Genomic DNA, 20,919 nt, shown 5'->3' with positions numbered 1-20,919 from the left:
GGATAATAGGTTGGACACGATGATCTTGAAGGTCTCTTCCAACCTGGTTTATTCTATTCTATGCTATTCTATTCTATTCTTGGAAAGCAGTGGTAAAATCAGAGCTTGCAGCATGTGTCATCCCAATTAGCTGTTTAATTAGGCTAATTCATAACATGTCTGCCCTTGCTTATGGACTTGTATATGAATGGTACTGAACAGCTAAGTAACTGGCCAAACATTTATTAAATTTACCTCTTTCAGGTTCAAAGCCACAGCTCAGCAATCTCCACTGTTAGCAGGAAAGCGTGTGCTTACTTTCTGCACCACTGGGTGATAGATGGCAGCCCCACACTTACAGGCACTTCTGCTGTGTTACAAAATGCTGCTCTGTCATTACAGTCTTGGTCTCCAGGTTTCCCAGCAGGTCTGTAAGAAAGTACATCAACATTAGTTAGAGACTGACATAAGACAAAACTAATTTCTGGATAATTCAACTTTTAATACTAAGTTTGCAGCTGAAAACCTTTCCCAATATGAGATAGAACAGAAGAATACAGATAACATTGACCTCTAATTGCATTGAGATTGGATCTAAGATATTTCACACATTGATACATTCCTGAGCTTCCACTAGCTGTGTGGGTGACCTCTAATCTAACGTAAATACAAGGAGGCTTCTTACTTTTGCATTGTAAAAACCCCCTACACACAGCAGCACTGCCATCTTCTGCTGGTTTGCGGTCATGCATGCAAGTACTAGTGTGTTGCAAACAGCAAAGGAACATTTTTTCCTAGTAGGTATCAGAAGTAATACTAATTTCTAATACTCAGGGGTAACATACATTTGGATTTCCACAGACATGGTTATTCACATGTGAACTTTTTCTGGGCACAGGAAAGAACTTCAGACGTTTGTGCAGGATTTCTATTACATCCCAGCCAGAGCAACAGCTCAAAAATCCCAGGGTACATTTGTATGCTGGTGCTGTCCACAAGGTATGTGTTACACCTGTTGAATGTGCTCCGTGTAGAGCTAATCTGTATGCATATATTCACATCTAACAGATCTAATATATTCCTTGTGGTGTCTGTAAGTAAGCAAGGACAAAGCATTAAAGATGCACGTGCCTAGGACTAATTCAGCGCAGTTGGGGTATATTTGATCGTACGCAAGAATTTGGGTGGTCCACATGCAGTAGGTCCAACAGGTCCCAGATGTATTGCATATGTTCTTGATCTGAACTCTCCCAGATGTGCTGCACATCAGCAAGGTAGAAAGCTGGAAGCTCTACTTCAGATATTTTCTCTAAAATGGTGAGGGTACTGTAAATTCTGTTCTTCTGAACTGATGCTACTGCCGAAAGGCATACTGAGTCTGGATGGCTCCGGGGACTTTCCATACAACAAGGAAGTGGCTCAGTAGGAATCTGCCATGTGGTACTAGATGATGCATTGTTGGATGAAGCTTTCAGCATAAACATTAATTTTGAGATTGATTGTATCAGAAAAACTGAAAAGGGAAAGAATTTCACTGCATCACTTTATCCTGTTGGGACATGGCCTTGGGACTTTTCTCCCTGTGGAGGCACGGAGTGACCCTGTCAGTTATGGACCATCCTCTTCCATGTAGTAATGTATGAAATGACTTCTGGCAAGTGAGCAAGTCTTAATTGTTTTTTCTTCCTAGAACATTGCAGTCTCAGATATTCCTATCTCTGCTTTACTCAGGACTTTGGTAGACTGAATTGCATTGATAACTAATCTTTCACCTTCCTCTGATAAGAAGTGTGGTAATGCTGATACTTGCAGAGGAATGTCTATGAAAGCATGGCACCACAAACAAGGTGATCCCAGAATACAAAGTTAGAATCACAGTAATATCATGGTACTGGTTCATTGTTCATCATTAGCTGGGAGAGGACAGTTCATGCTTCCAAGAATATTCACATGCATTACAATTCCTGGTGCAGGGATGCTTACTGGTCCTGCTTACTGATTCAGTTCTGGTACTAACATCATCACTGACCTGATCAAGCATTGCTGCAGACTCAGCTTGTTGTCTCTGCTGTTGCCAGTTAATCCAGCCATGCCCATCCCACAGATCACTCCATGCTAGAATAAAAAATGTCAGAGAACAAGATGCTTTTGTTTATAGCTTGGGATAAAGCTTTTATAAGACTAGGATATAGGTTTCTACTACATTGCTCTTGAACCTGGAAAACCTCCCAAACCAGAATCTACTGAGAGTCATACAGGATCATCCAATTGCTCTTGGTTACTTGAACTCCTTTCTTGGACACAGTCACAGTCACTACACATCCAAAGCAACAAAATACAGAATGAGGGGTAAGGCACATAACAGTGAATGTAACTGAGGATTGCCTAAGACAGCTTTTCCTTTCCCCCAAAAAAGCACCAAGATTCTCATTCATCTCTCTCTTGAAACCGTATTTATTGTTAAGAACAAATTAAGAACTAATGATGACATTATCAAGTCTTTTGCTTACTGGTCCAAACTTCTGGGGATTAAAAAAAGTATAAGAAGTTACCATAAATCCATTTTGTTGGCAAGATGTCAGCTCACACTCAGTTGCCTGTTTTGCAGGACTTAACCTGGTGGCATTAGAACCTTGAAATAAATCTCTTAACTACGATTAGAGATGAAGAGATTAGCATGAGCAGCAGAGCTGAAATCTTTTTCCCCATCTTCATTGGTGAGCCAGCGTAAAGACAGAAGAACTACGCAGATATCAAGAAATCAGTACTCCAGTCTTCCTCAGAATGCCTGATCCAGGTATTTTCTCCCCTGTACTCAGCAAGTTACCAGTTTTGAGATCCTGTTCAGTCCTTTGAAGCAGGTTAGTGTTTTGTTTGGTGTTTTTTTTTTTCCACAATGAGTCAGAGAGAGGAATGTGTATTTAACAGAGATGTGGCAGAGTTTAGTGAAGCTCGCAAGACAAGATGTGTTTTGTGTATGACAAAACTGCAAGCTGAATTTCTTTGGACAATTTGCATCTAATAAGTAAATGCCACAAACAAACAAATAGCTGTGCTATGTCTTCTGTGTAGTATTGGACAGCGAAGGGACACGTAGGTGGCATTTTGGAAGGGAAAAGCTAGCATATACTGGTGAACACTGAAGTGCTGGAAAAGGAAAGCTTGAAAACAGTATTGATAATTGTGGTGGGTTTGAGAGAGAAGGGCCCAGCCTTCTCTCCCCCACAAAGAGGAAGAAAAAAAGCCACAGCTAGCCAGCCACATTTGCTGGGCTCCTTCTGTTGAAAGAAATATTTCCACCTTTATAGCATAAAATGCAGGTTGCTCTCCTTTAGTTGGGGAAAAAATGTCTGTATGTGTATGCTTCCTAAGTCTGGAGAGGTTCCTGTGCAGTGGTGAAGTGTGTTTCTGATAGAGACATCAGTTCCCCTGAACTAACTAGCATTTGTGGTTTTACAGTAGCCCACTGCAAACATAACTTGGGGGAAAAACACACACACACACATATATATAACAGAACAAGATAATGATATATTTAGCTCATAACTACACTTCAGTTCTTTCATCTGGAAAAACTTTCTTCGTGGTGCTCAAAAAATGCTACTATGCTGGCAGTATGCATGTTGCAATGCAACTTATGCTAACAAATATATTCAGTACTCCATTGAACAGTTAATGGGAAGACCACAACATTATTCTTCCCTTATCTAAAGCAAATTCACTTAACTGCTAGCATAGGAATAAATTACCTCAAGAGAAATGTCTGTGTAGAAGCTGAGAACATAGGAACAGAGTACATAAGTTGCTCTTCTGTCCCAGACTTCATGTACTCCAGGTTTCACAAGGAGCACAGTTGTCCCGAAGACCCTTTGCACCATCCTAGGTGTATCAGTGACAGCAAGGGCCCCAACAACCAGCCATTACCCTCCTTTTCTCTGACAGTGTGACTTGTATGAAATAATAGCTCTTATATCACTGGAGGACTGTGGTGTAGGTACCTCCATTAGATCTTTGTGAATATTCCATGAAATCTGGTCCTGGAACAATGTTGAAATTGCACCAGGAAAGCTGGAAATACCATATGAGAATTACTGAAGGCAAGGACTCACTGAGAGAGTTGCTCTTCCACATAAATTTTTCATTTCTTTAACTTCAGACACCTGGAAACGGGGAAGGCAGCTACACCAACATAGATACCAGAGATTGGATGTATCTCTGCTTATAAAATCCAGCTTCACATCTCTTCATGGCTAGAATATGACAGAAAGTTTCAAATTTACACCTTCCAAACCCAACAATACCTCTTCAGCAGATGAATTTTATGTAAAGCCAGAATATTTTACAAGTCTTGTTCAAAAGTTAAAGCAAAAGATGTTTGGCAAGTAGGGGGTTCTTAGTGATGCTGTAACCATAAGTGCCTAACAGTTTAGAGGTGTTTTGCAAATACATTCATGTATGTCACAGAAATGAGCAGTGAGTGATGCTTCCATACATGCTGGGCACTGAACATGAACTGCGTATCAGCAGCTAGGAAGTTCCACAACAGATTCTCTCTGTTGGGAATTCTAAGACTTGAGTATTGGGGGCAAATAAACCTAGTTGCAGTAGCCATCTATAGCTATTTAGGTTCAAGTCATGAACTGCTTAGCTGCTGAAGCAATCAAAGATACTGTCTTCAGGCTTAGCAGGCAGCCTGTCAGCTGAACTTGTATGGAGGCTTAACTCTGTGCCAGCAAAGCATGATCCTTTTAAATGAGGTCTGAAGGAGAGCACAGAAGAATGGGGTGAAGAAAGTGTTGACAGTTTATAAATTACCATTCTCTAGACTGGCCTGTACAGAAGCATCCATCAATAATTAGTATTTCATCAGGATAATTGATATGATTATCACAATATGATCGCAATCATTGTTCAACCGTAACTGATAATCAGCCTTAACAATCATTCCAATTAGGACCCTGTTTTTAAAGTCAGAGAGCTGCTGATCTCCACACCTCTGCAAATATGGCTGGCAAGGGAAAACACTTCACACACTCAAGGTATTGTACAAAGGAAAGACAGACAGACAGAAATGGTTCTGAGGGGAATTAGTTTCCTTTGTAAATGCTGGAGAAAATGAACGCCAGGTGAATTACTTCAATCCCATGCTTTAATGTTCATATGCATAAAAAAATCTAACCATACCCTAATCTGAATGGAACAACCTATTCCCTGCCTGTGCTGTAGCAGAACTGATTTCATCCAGCAAACATACTTAAAGACACTGGGATGCCATTACCTTTTAGAACTGTACTCTACAACAATTTGCTTACCCAGTGTTAAGCTCCATTTCAGCTGTGGATCCTCCAGTGGCTAGGTGCAGCCCTCCTCCTGTACAGCTTGTCTGCAGGTGGATTTCATGCTGTTTTAGCTGGCTGGTTCTAGTCAGATGAAGTGAAGTAGTACAGACCACTAGCTCAACAGATATTACATAAGAATAATGCTGTTTCTATTTATCTATTTCTATTAGAGGATTATGTTTTACTGTTTATAAATCCCACTGTAATAGCAGAATCTGATGGCTGTATAACCATATACATACATAGTTGTATCACATAAAATCACTCTAATGAAAATTATTGGATCAGTACATGCCCATGCTGAGAGCAGGTTTTGTGGGAAGGAAAGATACAACTCTATCTCCTGCACCATAAAGCATTGGAAGCACTGAAGGGTAAAATTTAGTCTGATCTTGAATTCTAAATTCACATCACATACGAGAAAACCACATTGTCTCCAGCTCTAGCAAGTTTTAGATCTTGGGTCTTACTAGCTGCTTTCTGCCTGTGATTTTGATGTAACTGGAAAGGTGCAATGGAGAAATTGTTAGTAGTGCTGCAGAGAAGCAAGGTTAAAAGTGCTGGAAAAGACGGTATCTTAGATTCACTAATAGCTGGGGGAAAGAAGACAGACCTTGAAACACAGAAGTCTTCCTTCAACTGTGAAACTCTAACAGATTTGAAACTCGGAGTGGGGGAATCTCTCTGAATCTCTTTTACGCCTATCACTGTGATCTATGGAGAGAACAGTAAAAGAGCCTGGAGATTACATAGAAAAATAAGTAAAAAGACTACTAATGGCATAATGGTATCAAAAATAAGGTAATAAAATATACAAGACACAAATCACTGAACACAAGTAGTTTTCTGTCATGTTTGAAATGGTTCCCCTTCCAAAAAGTATCGTGGTGTTCCTTGGGCTTCTTCAGACTTCTTCAGTCAGGAGAACGTAAGCAGTTCCAAGGGATGGTGAAGAAGTTGAGGTTATTGCAGAAAGTGCAACCAGGAATGAAGTTTAGGATTCTGATGGGAATATAGGGGACCCAGAAAGAAAAACAGTTGACAAGGTGGTAGGAGAAATGCAGTAAAGTGTGATAGTCAGTTCTCAGGACAAAGGGAGAAACCTAGGAAGTTCAGCTGCAGGAACAGCGGTCAACACAGCAACAGTGATTTCCTAGGGATTGAAGAGTCCTCATTTAATGCCTTTTGTTATTCTAAAATCTGGTTTTTAATAATAATTAAAAAAGTATCAGAAAGAAAAGGGAGTAAATCAGGTAGAGAAAGAAATGCAGCATCTCAAAATGCTGATTCTATTCTTAAGGTGTGAAGACGTTCTGCTTTTTCTGGTAGGGCAATACATCACATAAAAATGGTAGCACTTCTATGCCAGATGAAGTGGTGGAGGATGGTTTGTTCACCAGTAATAAACACATTCCAGTCACAGCAATTAAAAGTTAATCAAATCTTGGTAATATTTTTCAAGAAAACCACTACAGACATTGATAGTTAAACTGTCTGTGGAACGTTTTGTGTCTGTGGACAACCACTGTCAACTCCCCCTGCAGTTTTAACCAGAGTGATCATACCTCAGTAATAAAAATGTAGGAACAAACCCCACTTTTTGCTAGCAAAACCATGTTTTACTGAGTTAACGTTACATATCAATGAAGTGACTAGAAATACACATAGCATACTATGTTTCTAGTGCTATTTTTATGTGTTTTTTTTTCCATATGGAAAGAGGACTTTTGTGCTCATGCCATATGTATCTGCTTGTTCGCCCTGCTTCTTCAACTTTTGACTACAAGTCTGACCATGACACAGTAATCTAAGAATTATAAATCCCTAGAATCACCAAGAAAGTACAGGCAACAAGAAGATGGGAATGGAACCATAAGTCCTTGGAGAGAAAGACAGCAGATTAGCTCCCTTCTAGAGCTCAGAAACCTGCACAGAAAGCTGCTCTTAATAAAACCCCAGAGGAACCTGGAGTTGGATTGTTCTCCTGTTCACTTGTTTTTAATTGTTCTAGCCAATCCTTACAGTTTTTCCATTATTTATTTACTTACATTGTAGGAAATGGAAACAATACATTTCACTGGGGGAATCCCCTGGCAGGAGTGCGTGAGGCTGTACAGGAAGTTTGCTGCAGTCTCTATAAATACCCAGTCAGACAGTAATCTCTCTCCCTCTCTCTCCTCTTCAGATCCCCACTGCATGCCTTGGATACATGCTCCTAATCAGCTTACAAGATTTCCTTGACCGGCGCTTCTTTACCTAACGCTGATCTGACTATGGCTGTCCTCAAAGTAAAATTCACCAAAACCAGGAGGGACAAATTGGCCCAGATCTTATGGATCCTCAACTGGGTTTCTGTAGTGAGCGGGGTCGTTCTCTTCAGCCTTGGCCTCTTTCTGAAAATAGAGATCAAGAAGCGCAATGAAGTGATGGCAAAAGGGGACATTAACTCTGTCCCCAACATGCTGATCTCTGTAGGGGTCATAGCATGTATCATCAACTTTCTGGGGGGCAAAATCTGCTATGACTGCTCAGATGCCAACAAGTTCTCTCGATGGAAACTAGTCATGCTCCCATACATCGTATGTACCTTCTGCTTTACCTTCTCCATACTGGTGGGTGCTCTCATGTGTTATACCATGAGGAACGAGCTGGAAGAGTCTCTCTATCTAGGACTGAGGGATGCTATTAAGTTCTACAAGGACACAGACATACCCGGACGATGCTTCTTAAAAAAAACAGTGGATATGCTACAAATTGGATTCCGATGCTGCGGAAACAATGGCTTTAGAGACTGGTTTGAGATTCAGTGGGTATCCCCTCGGTATCTGAATATGGCTTCCAAGGAAGTTGTGGAGTAAGTATTTACTAGTCATAAAAAAAATCCTAGGAGAAAAACCCATTGAAGAGGGCAAAGTAGGTACTAGTTTTTACTGGACTTTTGTCTCAAAAAAAATGTAGACGGACCACATTACTGGGCCTACAAGAAGGCTGGGGAGGGACTTCTCAGGATATCAGGTAGTGATAGGACTAGGGGGAATGGAATGAAGCTGGAGGTGGGGAGATTCAGGCTGGATGTGAGGAGGAAGTTCTTCACCATGAGAGTGGTGAAGCCCTGGAATGGGTTGTCCAGGGAGGTGGTTGGGCTGCAGACCCTGGAGGTGTTTAAGCCCAGGCTGGATGAGGCTCTGTCCAGCCTGATTTAGTGTGGGGTGTCCCTGCCCATGGCAGGGGGGATGGAACTAGATGACCCTTTTGGTCCCTTCCAACCCTGATACTATGATACATGGACAAAGGTTGCCTTTTGTTAACTTTTTAGGGGTAGTAAACAAAGCAAAGATGTATCTTTCCTTTCTTAGTGTGGCAAATTAACTACCTCAAAAATCTCAATTATAGTCAGATGATAACAGAAAGAAAACAAGGGTTGTACTATCAATACATTGCACAGTCAATCCTGAACACTGCAAGATCTTTCTCCTTCAAAGTATTAGGACTTTGCATACCCATGTTCAAATCTGTACATTCACATGTGATAAAACTGCCAACATGGTGTGCACTGGAGAAAAACACTTGAAATTTGCTAAGGTTTTTGGTGGTGCTTCACATGATGTGAAATTAGATGCTCCAAAGAAAATGTGGTCATTGATACCTTTTCTATTGTCTTGTAATAATAAGAAAAATTTTAAGTATACAATCCAATATTTAACAGTTCTTCTACAGCTGACAAGAAGCCTTCACTGACAAGAGCACAGTAGTATTCCTGGGAAAGAAAAACATACAGCTTGACTGGCATTTATCAAGTGTTCTGTTTGCTGAACTCAAAAATCAGTGACAGTGAAGCCAGAGACAAGAGATCTAATTTTCACAGAATTTGCAACTTGAAACTGCCATCATAGCAAAGCATATATACAGAGCTGCAAATATACCAGGGGACAGGACCTAGGCATGTACAGATAAGAGGGTGTCAACATGCATAAGCAGGTGCTGAGGAAATAAAGCAAGCTTTACAACTACTGTTCTCTAAAGAAAAAGCAACAATGACATTAACAGACTGACCCAAGACACGTTTTAAATCCTGGTTATACACTGAATAGTGGCATGACAACAAAGATGGTCCACAGGAACTTAAGAGTAGTATCTTATTGTAAGGACAACAGTAAAACAGTAAGACACATGCAAAACTGGCAATGTTTTACCCAGGATGTCAGCAGAACTCCACTTTCTTCTGCAGGGTCACTTCTGCTCTGCTCTGCCATTAACTGTCAGTTAATTTTTGCCCCATGGAGGCAGAATATGCCAGTGAAATGTGTGTAAGAGAAGTAATTACACTGCAGAATTTCTTTTACGGTATATAAATTGGCTACTTCCATCTTGATTGCAAGAAGCCAACTTGGTGCTCTGTAACTAAATAATTCCATGATTTCCAAAAATCTGGTAGTGAAACATTTGATACGCAATTGTTGGAAGCAAAGCCCAGCTGGCAATGCTCAGAAAGGAGGGAGAAGGAACCAAATCACAAAATGTTAGGAGGTTGGAAGTGACCTCTAGAGATCGAGTCCAACCCCCCTACCAAAAGCAGGATCACCTGGAGTAGTCTGCACAGGAATGTAATCAGGCAGGGATTGAAAGTCTCCACAACCTCCCTGGGCAGCCTGTTCTGTTGGTTTCATCTTATATGGTATGTCAGTTAGTACTTGGTAGACCAAGAGGCAAAGCAGGTGATAGCAGAGGAATAGAATAGAATAGAATAGAATAGAATAGAATAGAATAGAATAGAATAGAATAGAATAGAATAGAATAGAATAGAATAGAATAGAATAGAATAGAATAGAATAGAATAGAATAGAATAGAATAGAATAGACCTGACCTGACCTGTCCATCTCACATGTAACCTTTGCAGAGTGGAACTTTTTACTTTCCCTCATAATCCTCTTCCCTCCCTTCTCTCCATTGCCCACACCTTAATATGACAAGAAATGGAGAGAGACAACAGGAGCATTAGGAGAATGAGGCAGGTTACAGAGGAACACCCCTACCATTGCTGTGGCTGGGTAAAAACCTCTTTTTCTAGTCTCAAAAGCGTTCTTTGCTTTACAACACCATAACAACTTTGAACTGCAAGAAAAGAGAGCAGCAAATGTCTCACTGCCTGTTACTGAGGTCTCCCCTTCTAACAGAACCAAGATCTATCATTCTTTAATTTGCTACCAGTAGAGGAAACCACGGCCAAAGGGACACAGCCCGAGTTTGGAAACTGCTGTTGGCAGTAGAAAGAAAATTTCTCTTCATAACATGTGGCAGGAAATTAAAAAAAAAATAAATGCTTGAGATCAAAAGAAAAGCTTAAAACCTAGTTTAAGAGGTTGTATTTTAACCATTTTAGATGGTGTACTGTATTTGGCTCATGTCACTGAATTATACAGGGCATTTTGCTGTCCCTTTCACAACATGCCAGCTTTCCTCTCCTCTCTCTGTGGTTTCTTTCTTATCCCACATTTGAGCTTTCCATTTGCAGCTCTCTGGCTCCCTTCCTTGTTTTCATCCCAGTGAGTGGTTTTGCCTATGCCCATTACACTGCTTGCATACTTAAATCTCATTTCAATGGATTATTTGGGTACTTTTGCATTGGCTTCCTTCTCTTGCCATTTACCAGGAATATGATGGCCACAAAATGAGGAGCTAGACTTCAAACTGGAGAGCAATTCATGCCTAATGCACTCCTAGGTGAGAATTAGCAAATGATCCTTCTCACTTACTTGAGAAGATCTTCGAGGAAGGTATTTTTGACAGAAAGCTAAATAAAACAAGGCACCCCACCCCCAAAAAGCCCAAACCAAAACACAAAACAAGCAGAAAGAAAACAGGCAAGAGGTGGTATTTAGGAGGCCCACAGCAGTAAGATAAAGGCAGTTATTCTGCCATACCACCACAGCCACAAATACTGAAATCCAAGCAGCTTACATCTCTTTTGAAAGATACATTTAGTCACAAAATGCCAGAACACTGGACTGCAGAGCTTCTGTGTGGTCTGTTCACCTGGTGAGCTTCCTGTGGTAACTTCCTTCCCTTGAAATTTAGATCATCTGTAGTGGAACAGGAAAATAGGATAGATTTTGGAAAATATTGACTTCTACTATCAGAAAACTCTTAAAGCTGGATGTCTAAGCAAAAACTGTCTTCCATGTCTTCTGGCTCCCTTACAAAAACCAAAGGGCATGGGATTCACTAGAACAATTCTCACCTGTGTGGCTGTCTCAGGAAAAAGCCTTTTAGCAATAAGCATGACAACAGATGTATTCTTAGAGGATACTTTTCCAAAGTGAGACAGCATCTCTCATCTTACATACTCTCCTGTTTCTAAAAAATCTGTTTTTCTGAAGAGCCTGCTTGGAAACACAAGTCCTCACAAGAATGCACTAGCTAAATACAGGTAATGAAATTAAATTGCACCTGAAGGATTCATTTAACTGTTCTACAAACTCTTGATTACTTTGAGACTGTGTTCTTTTTCCATTCTATGATCCCCCTTACCCCCCTATTTCTTCATCTTTCTTCTTTTTCTAGCAGTTTTTCTCCTGATTTCAGAGGGGAAGGAAAGGACTAATTTTTGGCAATAAATACAAGCAGTTTCAAAAGTTACAGAAAGCATAGCTACAAGAAGTAGGAACTCCTTTGAGAATTAATCTCAAAACATGTGCCATACCTGCCACTGCACATGGGTACAACGATGAACGCCACTAGAGAGTTTCCCGTGACTTCTGTGGCATACAAAATTGTTCTTGAACTAAGTTCTCTCTCCAGGAATGCTTGCATTGAAAATCAGTTCAGAAGTAGTGAAACACAGGATTTCTAGGGCCATAATTCCATTAGAGATCCCCCAAGATAGACAAATTCAGAAACTGTCTTTACTCCTTTCAGAGTAAAGATTACCTAAAAAGGCACCACCTCCATGAACACTGAATCCACACCTTGAATATGCAGTACCAAGAGCAACATGAGATAATGTGCTGAGATCACACTTAATAGACCAAATGAAAACCTTAATTTTCCTGCAGGAAGCAACTTCTCATGTTGAAAAGCTATTCCCATTTCTCTTTTGTTACTTTGGGAAGAACTACATTGCAGCGAACATGCATGATAGCCTTTTCATAAAAATCACTCTCTGCTGCTGCTACCAGACTGGTGACACCTGAACTTTCTGTCCTGCTGCAGCCGTCTAAAGAGCAATGTTGATGGGAAGTTCTTGGTGGATGGAGTACCCTTCAGCTGCTGCAACCCAAGCTCCCCACGGCCCTGTATCCAGTACCAGCTGACAAACAACAGCGCTCACTACAACTATGACTTTCTGACAGAGGAGCTCAATATCTGGATGAAGGGATGCAGAGAGGCCCTGCTGGATTACTACACAGATATTATGAGATCCATTGGTATTGCAGCGCTCCTTATTTGGTTGTTTGAGGTAAGTCTCAGAAAAGTGGTCTGTGTCAGAATAACCAGAGTCTTCCTGCTCTCCAGCAGGGCCTCAGCAGCTAATATTAAGTCCATGAGCACTTATGAATGTTGCAGGGCTTCCTTCAGCACAGGCAATTTCTTAAAAGTCCCCAGAGCAGAAGCAAGACTCATTGAAGATGACAACTATTAGAAACAATGTACAGAATTCTGTATATTCTGTATATTTACAGAGCTTTTTCAACAGCATATTCCCTTCCCTAAAGCATTTATGGGCTCAGATACAGAATGATACACCATTGCAAAGAAATTGGGTGAGAAGGTCTGAGGTTTGTTGTAAGTCAGTTTTAAAGAACATACAAAATGTGAACAGGCCTTTGGCTGAGTTTGTTCATTTCATTTATAGTAAAAACTGAGCTTAAGTATCAATATCTGAAAGCCTCCTTTTGAAATCATGATTGCTTCCCCATATAGCACAGCTTTTAGATTGGACTGCTTATTATGCAATAAAACAAGCACATCACAGGCAAGCACACACACCTGCAAAGATGCAGTGTTATCTGCTGGTTGTCTGTGGAGAAAGTTGTCTTCTAAAGGTACAGGACCCTCCAATGGCACAGACTAAAATTAGTGTGTTTTTAAATAAGTTTGAGTTTTCTCATTATTGTTCTACTGTGTAATTATCAGCACTGTAATTAAAGTAGCTCACAATGGTCATCAAGCAGTGCTAGATGGGCTGGTAGTGCCAGAAACAGCAAGCCTTTGGCAGCATGTGAAGAACCTGTGAGCCATCTCTCTGTGAGCCCTTAAACACTGACAAGTTGGGCAGGCTGATCTCCATTCCAACAGAACTATCAAAGTGGGGCTTTCTCCTATACTTTTACTTAGGCCTCTACTATAGAATCACAGAATCATCAAGGTTGGAAAAGTCCTCTAAGATTATCAAGTCCAACCAACAACTATAGGCCATCCATCTTCACACATGCAGGACACACACGGCTTACATATGAATGATTAAACTGCTTGGAGGAAATGTCGATTTAATTGAAGTCAGGGTGAAAAAAGTGCACAGGCTACAATTTAGTATTATTTTTTTCTAGTGATTGATGGTTCCATTAATTGATCATCCATTCTACATCAATTAGATGTAGTCTCTGAGGTTGCAGTGTTCTCATGTATTTCTTAGGTATTTATGTGCTAATAACATGCAAGTGGGAATGCTGCCCAAAGAATGGAGAGAGAATCAATCAATCTTTCACTGGTATCTTTCTTTCTGAAAAATGTAATTAATTGAAGGAAGAGTGGTTACATATATTGCTGGGATAAAGAATTTGTCTGCTTTAGTCAATATTCATTATTAGGCCTGTCAACACACAAGTCAGAAATCTGACTTAGTAGTAGGATTTAGGCTGTAATTTAAACTCTGCTTAACCCTTAACTGTGTCTCGCAGCTCTCTGTACTCATTGGTGTCCGGTACCTACAAACAGCAATGAAGAATGTCCTTCTCCTAGGAGACCTGGAGGGCGAATCAGATGGTTGGTTACTAGAAAACAGCTTTGTGGAAACTGCCAAATACAACATCAACATCATTAAGAACCTCGGCAAAGCCAACCAGATATCCACTGTCTCGGGCATGAATGACCCCAATATTGATGTTCAAAACACAAACTGTGGCAAAAACAATATTACAGCAAAATCTATCCCAGCAGGTAGCTAGGCAAATCTTCAAAGAAAACTCATCACAAATGTAGCTTTGACATGTTACAGTCTCACAGTCTCACAGTTAGAAGAATTTTCACTCTGTGGGGGGAAGTAGGAAAACTCCTAGAAGAAACTACTTGAAGAAACCACAGACTGGTGACAGCTCCAAACCCACTGACAACTTATTTGGCTGGATGTATTCTTACTCAGCCTCATGAAATCCCTGATTTTTAACACCGCAAAAGCAAGCTTTTGAAATTTCCCTCACTTTCTCTTCATTGTTTACTTACTTTTGTCATAATCTGAATTTCTCAGAATAATCATCATGCATAAGCAAACGTTCCAGGTAGAATGGATCTACATCTACTAAACATATTGGTTGGTCCACTACACACCAACAATTTTTGTCATTACTGTCATCTGTAGAAATTTTGAGCAGCAGGGCAATGCCAAAATAAATTGCTACACCAAATAAGCAATTCTTTTAAAAAAGAGAGAGACAGACCAAAACTGTGAAATGAAAATTCTGTTAATCCAAGTTAGGGTAAGTGAAATTTTAGCTCAGTTATACTAAGCTGCAGCCCTTCTGAAAGAACCTTGGTAGGTGAAACTGAGTTGAAGGCAATGAATGTTAACATAATAACTTCCCCCCCACCCCCCAAAAATAGTCTGAAGTACCTCTTCTTTTTACCTCCACCATAGTTCACAAGTCAGCTGCCACACCTCCCTGAAAGTCAATGGCTACTGCTGAAAAGAGTTTGCTGCTCAAGAAAAGTAACTGACAGCTCATGCTAGGACATTTAAAATTCCAAGCAGCATGTGATAACCCAAGTTTGAAAACATGCAGATGCTTCCCATAAAACACGTACTGATGATCCTAGGTGCTTAAAAGCCCCCAATTTTACAAGTACTTATATAGATCCAGAGGCTGGAAGATAGGGATTATCTGGAAACACGATGGCAGACTGACAGATCTCCCATCACATTCCTAGTGAAGTGCACAGGAACTCTGTCAATGCATGGACTGAAAGCTGCCTACATCCAAGACACTCTTAGTTACTGGATACCCTACAACGATAAAATCATCATGAAGAGCAAGGAGGGGAAAGGTACCAAAATAGAAATAAAAGACCAAATAAAACAGTTTCTTTATTACTGTTGTGAATAATACATTGTCTGAATGTAACTTTGGACAGCCTGTCCATTCTTTGTGTATAATCAAGTACAAGTTATATCTCCAGGATAGTCAAAGCACAACTCTTCCTGCTTTTGAAATTCTGTGAAAGTAATGGCAAACATTCCTTTACCTGTCTAAACAAGGCTGTGTCCTGTAACACTAGAATCAGGAAGAATTATATTGTCAGAATATATTGTAAATAAAGTGTGATGTAAAAATCTGAACTGTAATTCAAGCAGGTTCTGTGGATGACAGTAATTTCAAATGCAATTGCTTCCCTGCTTAGAATTTTAGGCCTCTACTTAGATACATTAAAAACAGACGGATGAGGTCTGTCTGCAACAGTAGCCCGTAGCAGATGTTTTGGAAAAGGTATGTAAGAGGAAAGAACATTTAATGAGTAATTCTTCCCCTGACAAAGCCTCCCAACACCCAGGGTGCAGCTGCTTATACTTGGTAAGGCCAAGAGAGTATTTGTCTCACTGTGTTTTAGTAAAGCTCAGTGGATATGGGTTTTTTTCCTATGAATTTGCACTGCATTTTTTTTAACCCATTCATGCTTTTCAAACCCAAAACACAACAATGCACTTCAGATTTTGATTTCTCACTATTCAAGTCTATTTCTCTTTAATCCCTGACAGCTTATTTGGGGATCTTCAAATTCTTGCTGTAAGATGTAGCTGATGGTCATTCATACTACTAAAATCCTCTGTTATAGTCTCTCATGGTCCAGTCTTTCCATGTTGAAGATGTTGCTATTTAACCTTCTCTTCTATGGAAATTGTTTAATTTCTTTGATAGCTTTCATCATTGTTTTGTTTTGTTTTGTTTTTTTATCTTTCCTATTTTTAAACAAACAAGAGTGTAAAGCTGAAGGCACCATGAACTAACCCAGGCCTTCTGTCCTTTTCCTGGGAACTCCTGTAATTGACTGTTTCTGAGCATTGAGACAACACTTTCACAGAAGTGTTCACACACATACTAACAAAATCTTTGATATGAATGTATCTGGGGGTGCAGATCAACAGCAGCTCAATAGAAACCAGCAGTGTATCCTAGCAACCAAGAGGAAAATCTCATCCTGGGGTGCATCACACAGTATGACCAGTCAGGGAGGTGATTACCCCTGTATTCAGGAGTGGTGGGGCCTGACCCTGAGTACTGTGCACAGTTCCGGGCCCCACAATTTAAAGATGTGATGGTCCTTGAATGCACCCAGGAGAGCAACAAAGCTGGTGAAAGGGCTGGAAAGAATGTCCTAGAAGGAGTGGCTGAGAACTTTGAGCTTGTCTAGTTTGGAGAAAAAGAGGGGAAGGGGCAAGCTCCTTGCTCTCTAGGGCTTCCTGAGGGACAGAAGAGAGGGAGGTGAAGAGCTCTTCCCCTTACCCCTCGTATCCAGTGACAGAAAGTGTGGGAATGGTTCCAAGCTGCAGCAGAGAAGATTTAAATGGGATGTTAGGAAGCACTGAGGTTGAGAGATTAGGGAGAAAAAGAGTAGTGTACTGCAAATCAATCAGACTTTGCAACACAATATGATCTTCACAAAAATCCTTTTTTTTTCCCCCCAGAGGAGTATGCAAAGCACCAACTGCATCAGTTCCTAGCAATCACTTTAGTAACACTTTAGTCCAGCTACATTTGGAAAAACAATTTGGTTTTACATTGCTGATTAACCAAAAGGTGTTAAGATAATCAGAAGTAACTTCAAGAGAACCAGAAATTACATAGATTTGTTTCATTCAGAATAATTTAATCAACAGAACTAAAAATAAGCAAATTTTAAAACATAAAAATGGAAGTGAGGAATGGTTTAGCATTAAGAGAATGGCTGTAAACCAGGATATAAGAGAATATTTATTTTAATACACCTTTTTTTTCCAATACTTCCTAGTGGCAAGATGCATGTAACTGTAGAAGGCAAAACCAGACATTTTGCACCACTTCAAAATCAGCTATTCAGCCTGCAGAATCATGAGCTCTGAGCTTACTATTTTGGCAACTCTCTAGATGAGATCCCTGTGTGATGGGTTTGTCAAGAATCTGCTCTGAAAAACAGTTTTGGAAGAAGGGTGAACTAAAATGACCATCCAGCCTGAGTGTCTCTGTAAAGACAAAGAACTTTCATGCAGTAGTTGCTGCAACACAGGACCATGAAAAGCAGGGGCATAACTGTCCAGTTACACATTTTTCCAAGGCCCTACATGGTTCATTTGCTTTCATATGAGAAGACATTTTCCCATAACAGACTAGATAATATTGGGCAATTCAACCTTTGTCTCCCAGCCAACTGTCAAAAACCACAGTAGTGGCTAGCAAGGTGATCACTCCTGAAATTAACCAAGTATCAGCCTACAGTTCACAGAGCTATGTCATTGCCTTGACCACTACCAGTAATGACTTAAGTCATTAGACTGTTTATTCCTATCCTGCATTTAAAGTCCCCAACAGGTCAGCTATATTACAGAAAGATGACAGCTCACTCCACAGTAATCAAGATAAAATTTACTGGTTTAAATAAATGCTATCTTCTTTGTGTTGTATATATTAGTTTTCTTGGAGAGTGGAAGTGCATTCTGCTTACTTAGCGTGCTTTAGAGCAGCTGTCACAATAGCTTGGGTTTCCTGGAGTATTTGACATTACATTGGAACAAAAAGCCCAACTCAGGTAGCAGCACAGACTCCATCTTTAATTCTCTGTAATTTATAAAGACAAGGATGGCTTTAGCAAGCCAAGCCAAGCCTTTAAGCCGGAGCATCTGCTCAGATACAGAAATAAATACGACTGGGGGGACACTCCTTATCCTATTTGTTATTAACGCTTAATCCAGCCAGAATTAATAACAATACGTTTGGGCAACAGCAACTTCCAGACTCAGGAACTCACCTCTGCTTAAAAATATCATCTTTATGAACTACTTCATAAAAGAAGCAAACAAACCTGAAACATTTTAATGTCCAGTTTCTGCTGAAGGCGCTTTGGCAGTTCCTGTAGAAACTGCAATTAGGATGCTCTTCCTGTAAGGATTTCTGAAACCACCACTGAAAGCACTGTCTCTCTACTGATCATTAAGGAAAAATAATTAATAAGAAATATACAAATACAGCACACTTAAGAGTTTCATTTGTATTTTAAAAAATGAACAGAGCACATTCCCCTAGAAGCTAGAAACCTCCCTGCTGCAGAGAGATGTTCTTCACTGCATGCAACCATACAGCTCTCTACACCACCAGATTAAGGACATTTAAAATTACTTGGTACACCTGTGCACCATATCAAGTTTCCCACAGCACGAGCACTTTAGGCTCTGCATGCAGTACTCTCTAGTTTAGCAAGGCTCCATGAAGACGTGATGCTCATGGAACACAGGTGGAGAAAGAGACTATCACGTTAATGGATTGATCCTCTACATCAGTTGTAGGCTGCATGGAGTATGTAAATGGAATTGCTCAGTGAAGATGTGTCTAAGTTTGAATTGAAAACAATCAGTATTTGTAAATCTCATCTGCAGTATCATGCGACTGAGACACATTGCTTTTGCCACCTTTAGTAGCGATCAGCATGATTACAAATGAAAATGGGATTAAAGACCACTGGAGGCTGACAAATTGTTTCTCAGGCTGCCATGGTGCCTTCTGAATAACCTTCAAGCAGAAAACTCTGGTATGCCAAGAGGACCTCTCTCCAAGCACCAGACTGTATCTCAGTACTTGTCCTCAAAGAGTCTAATGTTACATTTCAGGCACTATTATGAGGAAGGAGACAAGCTTCTCCAGTCTGCTGTGAAAGACTAACCACAAATCTTCACAAATATAGTGAGGACTTGACATAGTCATTAAATCCAGTCCCCACTACCTGCTTCAGAACAGTTCACTGAGGCACATTGACTCACATATGAAGCTCAGAAACCTCCTAAAATTAAGTCTGTTGTTTGACAGCCTGTAATTAAATGTCACAACTATACTCCCCTTTTGATACTGATCTCATGAACAATAGTCACAGAAAGAAAAAGAAAACTCACAATGTTTAATTTTATACCTAGTCTCCTCTTACTCACCATTACAGGAAATAAAGTCCCTTTGAATTTCAGCTTACTCTCCTTATAGCACATTTCCTTTGCACAGCTGCTCTTTTATTTATGCTTTTGACCATACTGAACGTTATGTTTAGAGTGTATCTAGGATAGGAAGTAACTGGGATTAAGAGACTTGCATAGGACTGAATTTTCATTATTATCCATTTCTTTCCTGTATCAAACCCAAAATTGAGCCTACCTGCAAAACACAAATAAGAGCAAATAAAAGGGACTGTGCCACAGAAATGGAATAGCTTTCACTGTTTAAGAAAGGAGTTTTGAAGGTCAAGCAATAGGTCAGAAAAAAACAAAGTACCTAACTTAGATGCTGCATCATGAATCTGAGTAGTTGACAATGGAGATTATTGTCTAGAAATTCAAGAGGATTTCAACCATAAAGAAAAGCACACGATGGCCCAAATCCTCCTCTATATAATTCTGTACATATGCATATTGTACCTTGACACTCTTAGTATGCAAAAAACAGTACTGGGCTTTTTTTATCTCCCCCACCCCCCCCTCCCAAAATTAATGGGCTTCTTGTTCTAATAGTCTTCACATTTCTGCTAGTAGACCTTGATGTATCTACCTTTAACTTTTACCTCTCCAGGAACTGGTTCTTAAGCATACATTTACTTTAATAGGAATAAGCACAGAGAACAAAACCATTAACAACCGAAAGCTCAAAGCTTAATGGTGCCCAAAGCTACAAGAAGCTAACTGTAAAGTGATGCCAGCCAGCAGCTTGTTCTTACATGAAAAGTATAAAAGGTTTCTTGGCTGTTTGCTTAGCTCTCTAATAAAGGACTTGTTTGGTTTCTTTTTTACTTTTGATATGCATCACACAGCACATTAGACCAACACCACAAACTTTCCCTTTATAGGGGTAAAATACCTGACAGACACTACAACCAGTTCTTTGAGAAGCCACAGGACCAGAATCACTCAGACCAGGTGAAGAAAATCCAAATACTAAATCCTGTGCTTAAGACTTCTTTTACTAATTAAGGTATACACTGCAGGAATTTGCACCTGTAAAACACTAGGGCAAGTTACAAGTGGAGCATTTCCCTAAGTAAGAAACAAATGTGCCACCATTATCAACTGGTACTGCAGGGATAAGTGGTATTGTTTACCAACCACTTACTAACTCTTCCTTTTTTTCCCCATACTGACACAGACACTGCTATAGTGCTCTTCTA

The 20,919-nt window shown here is 40.1% G+C and overlaps 1 protein-coding gene across 2 annotated transcripts; it reads left to right on the top strand.

The window, feature by feature from the left end:
- Positions 1 to 2,668: 2,668 nt before the first annotated feature.
- On the top strand, positions 2,669 to 20,880 carry LOC137453180 (photoreceptor outer segment membrane glycoprotein 2). 2 transcript variants are annotated; one of them, XM_068162225.1, is made up of 4 exons: positions 2,669 to 2,776; positions 7,504 to 8,172; positions 12,529 to 12,775; positions 14,217 to 20,880. In XM_068162225.1, exons 2-4 carry the CDS (start codon positions 7,592 to 7,594, stop codon positions 14,481 to 14,483), a joined length of 1,095 nt encoding a protein of 364 aa, XP_068018326.1. In that variant the 5' UTR covers positions 2,669 to 2,776; positions 7,504 to 7,591; the 3' UTR covers positions 14,484 to 20,880. The 2 variants fall into 2 exon arrangements, with proteins under 2 accessions (XP_068018326.1, XP_068018325.1); XM_068162224.1 differs by having other exon boundaries at positions 2,669 to 2,840.
- Positions 20,881 to 20,919: the final 39 nt, after the last annotated feature.

Source organism: Melanerpes formicivorus, unplaced genomic scaffold (genome assembly GCF_026170545.1).
Source record: "Melanerpes formicivorus ecotype bairdi unplaced genomic scaffold, bMelFor1.0.p_v2 SCAF_62, whole genome shotgun sequence".
Lineage (NCBI taxonomy): Eukaryota > Metazoa > Chordata > Aves > Piciformes > Picidae > Melanerpes > Melanerpes formicivorus.
The sequence above is the reverse complement of the archived record's forward strand: the minus strand, read 5'-3'. Positions and strand labels throughout refer to the sequence as shown.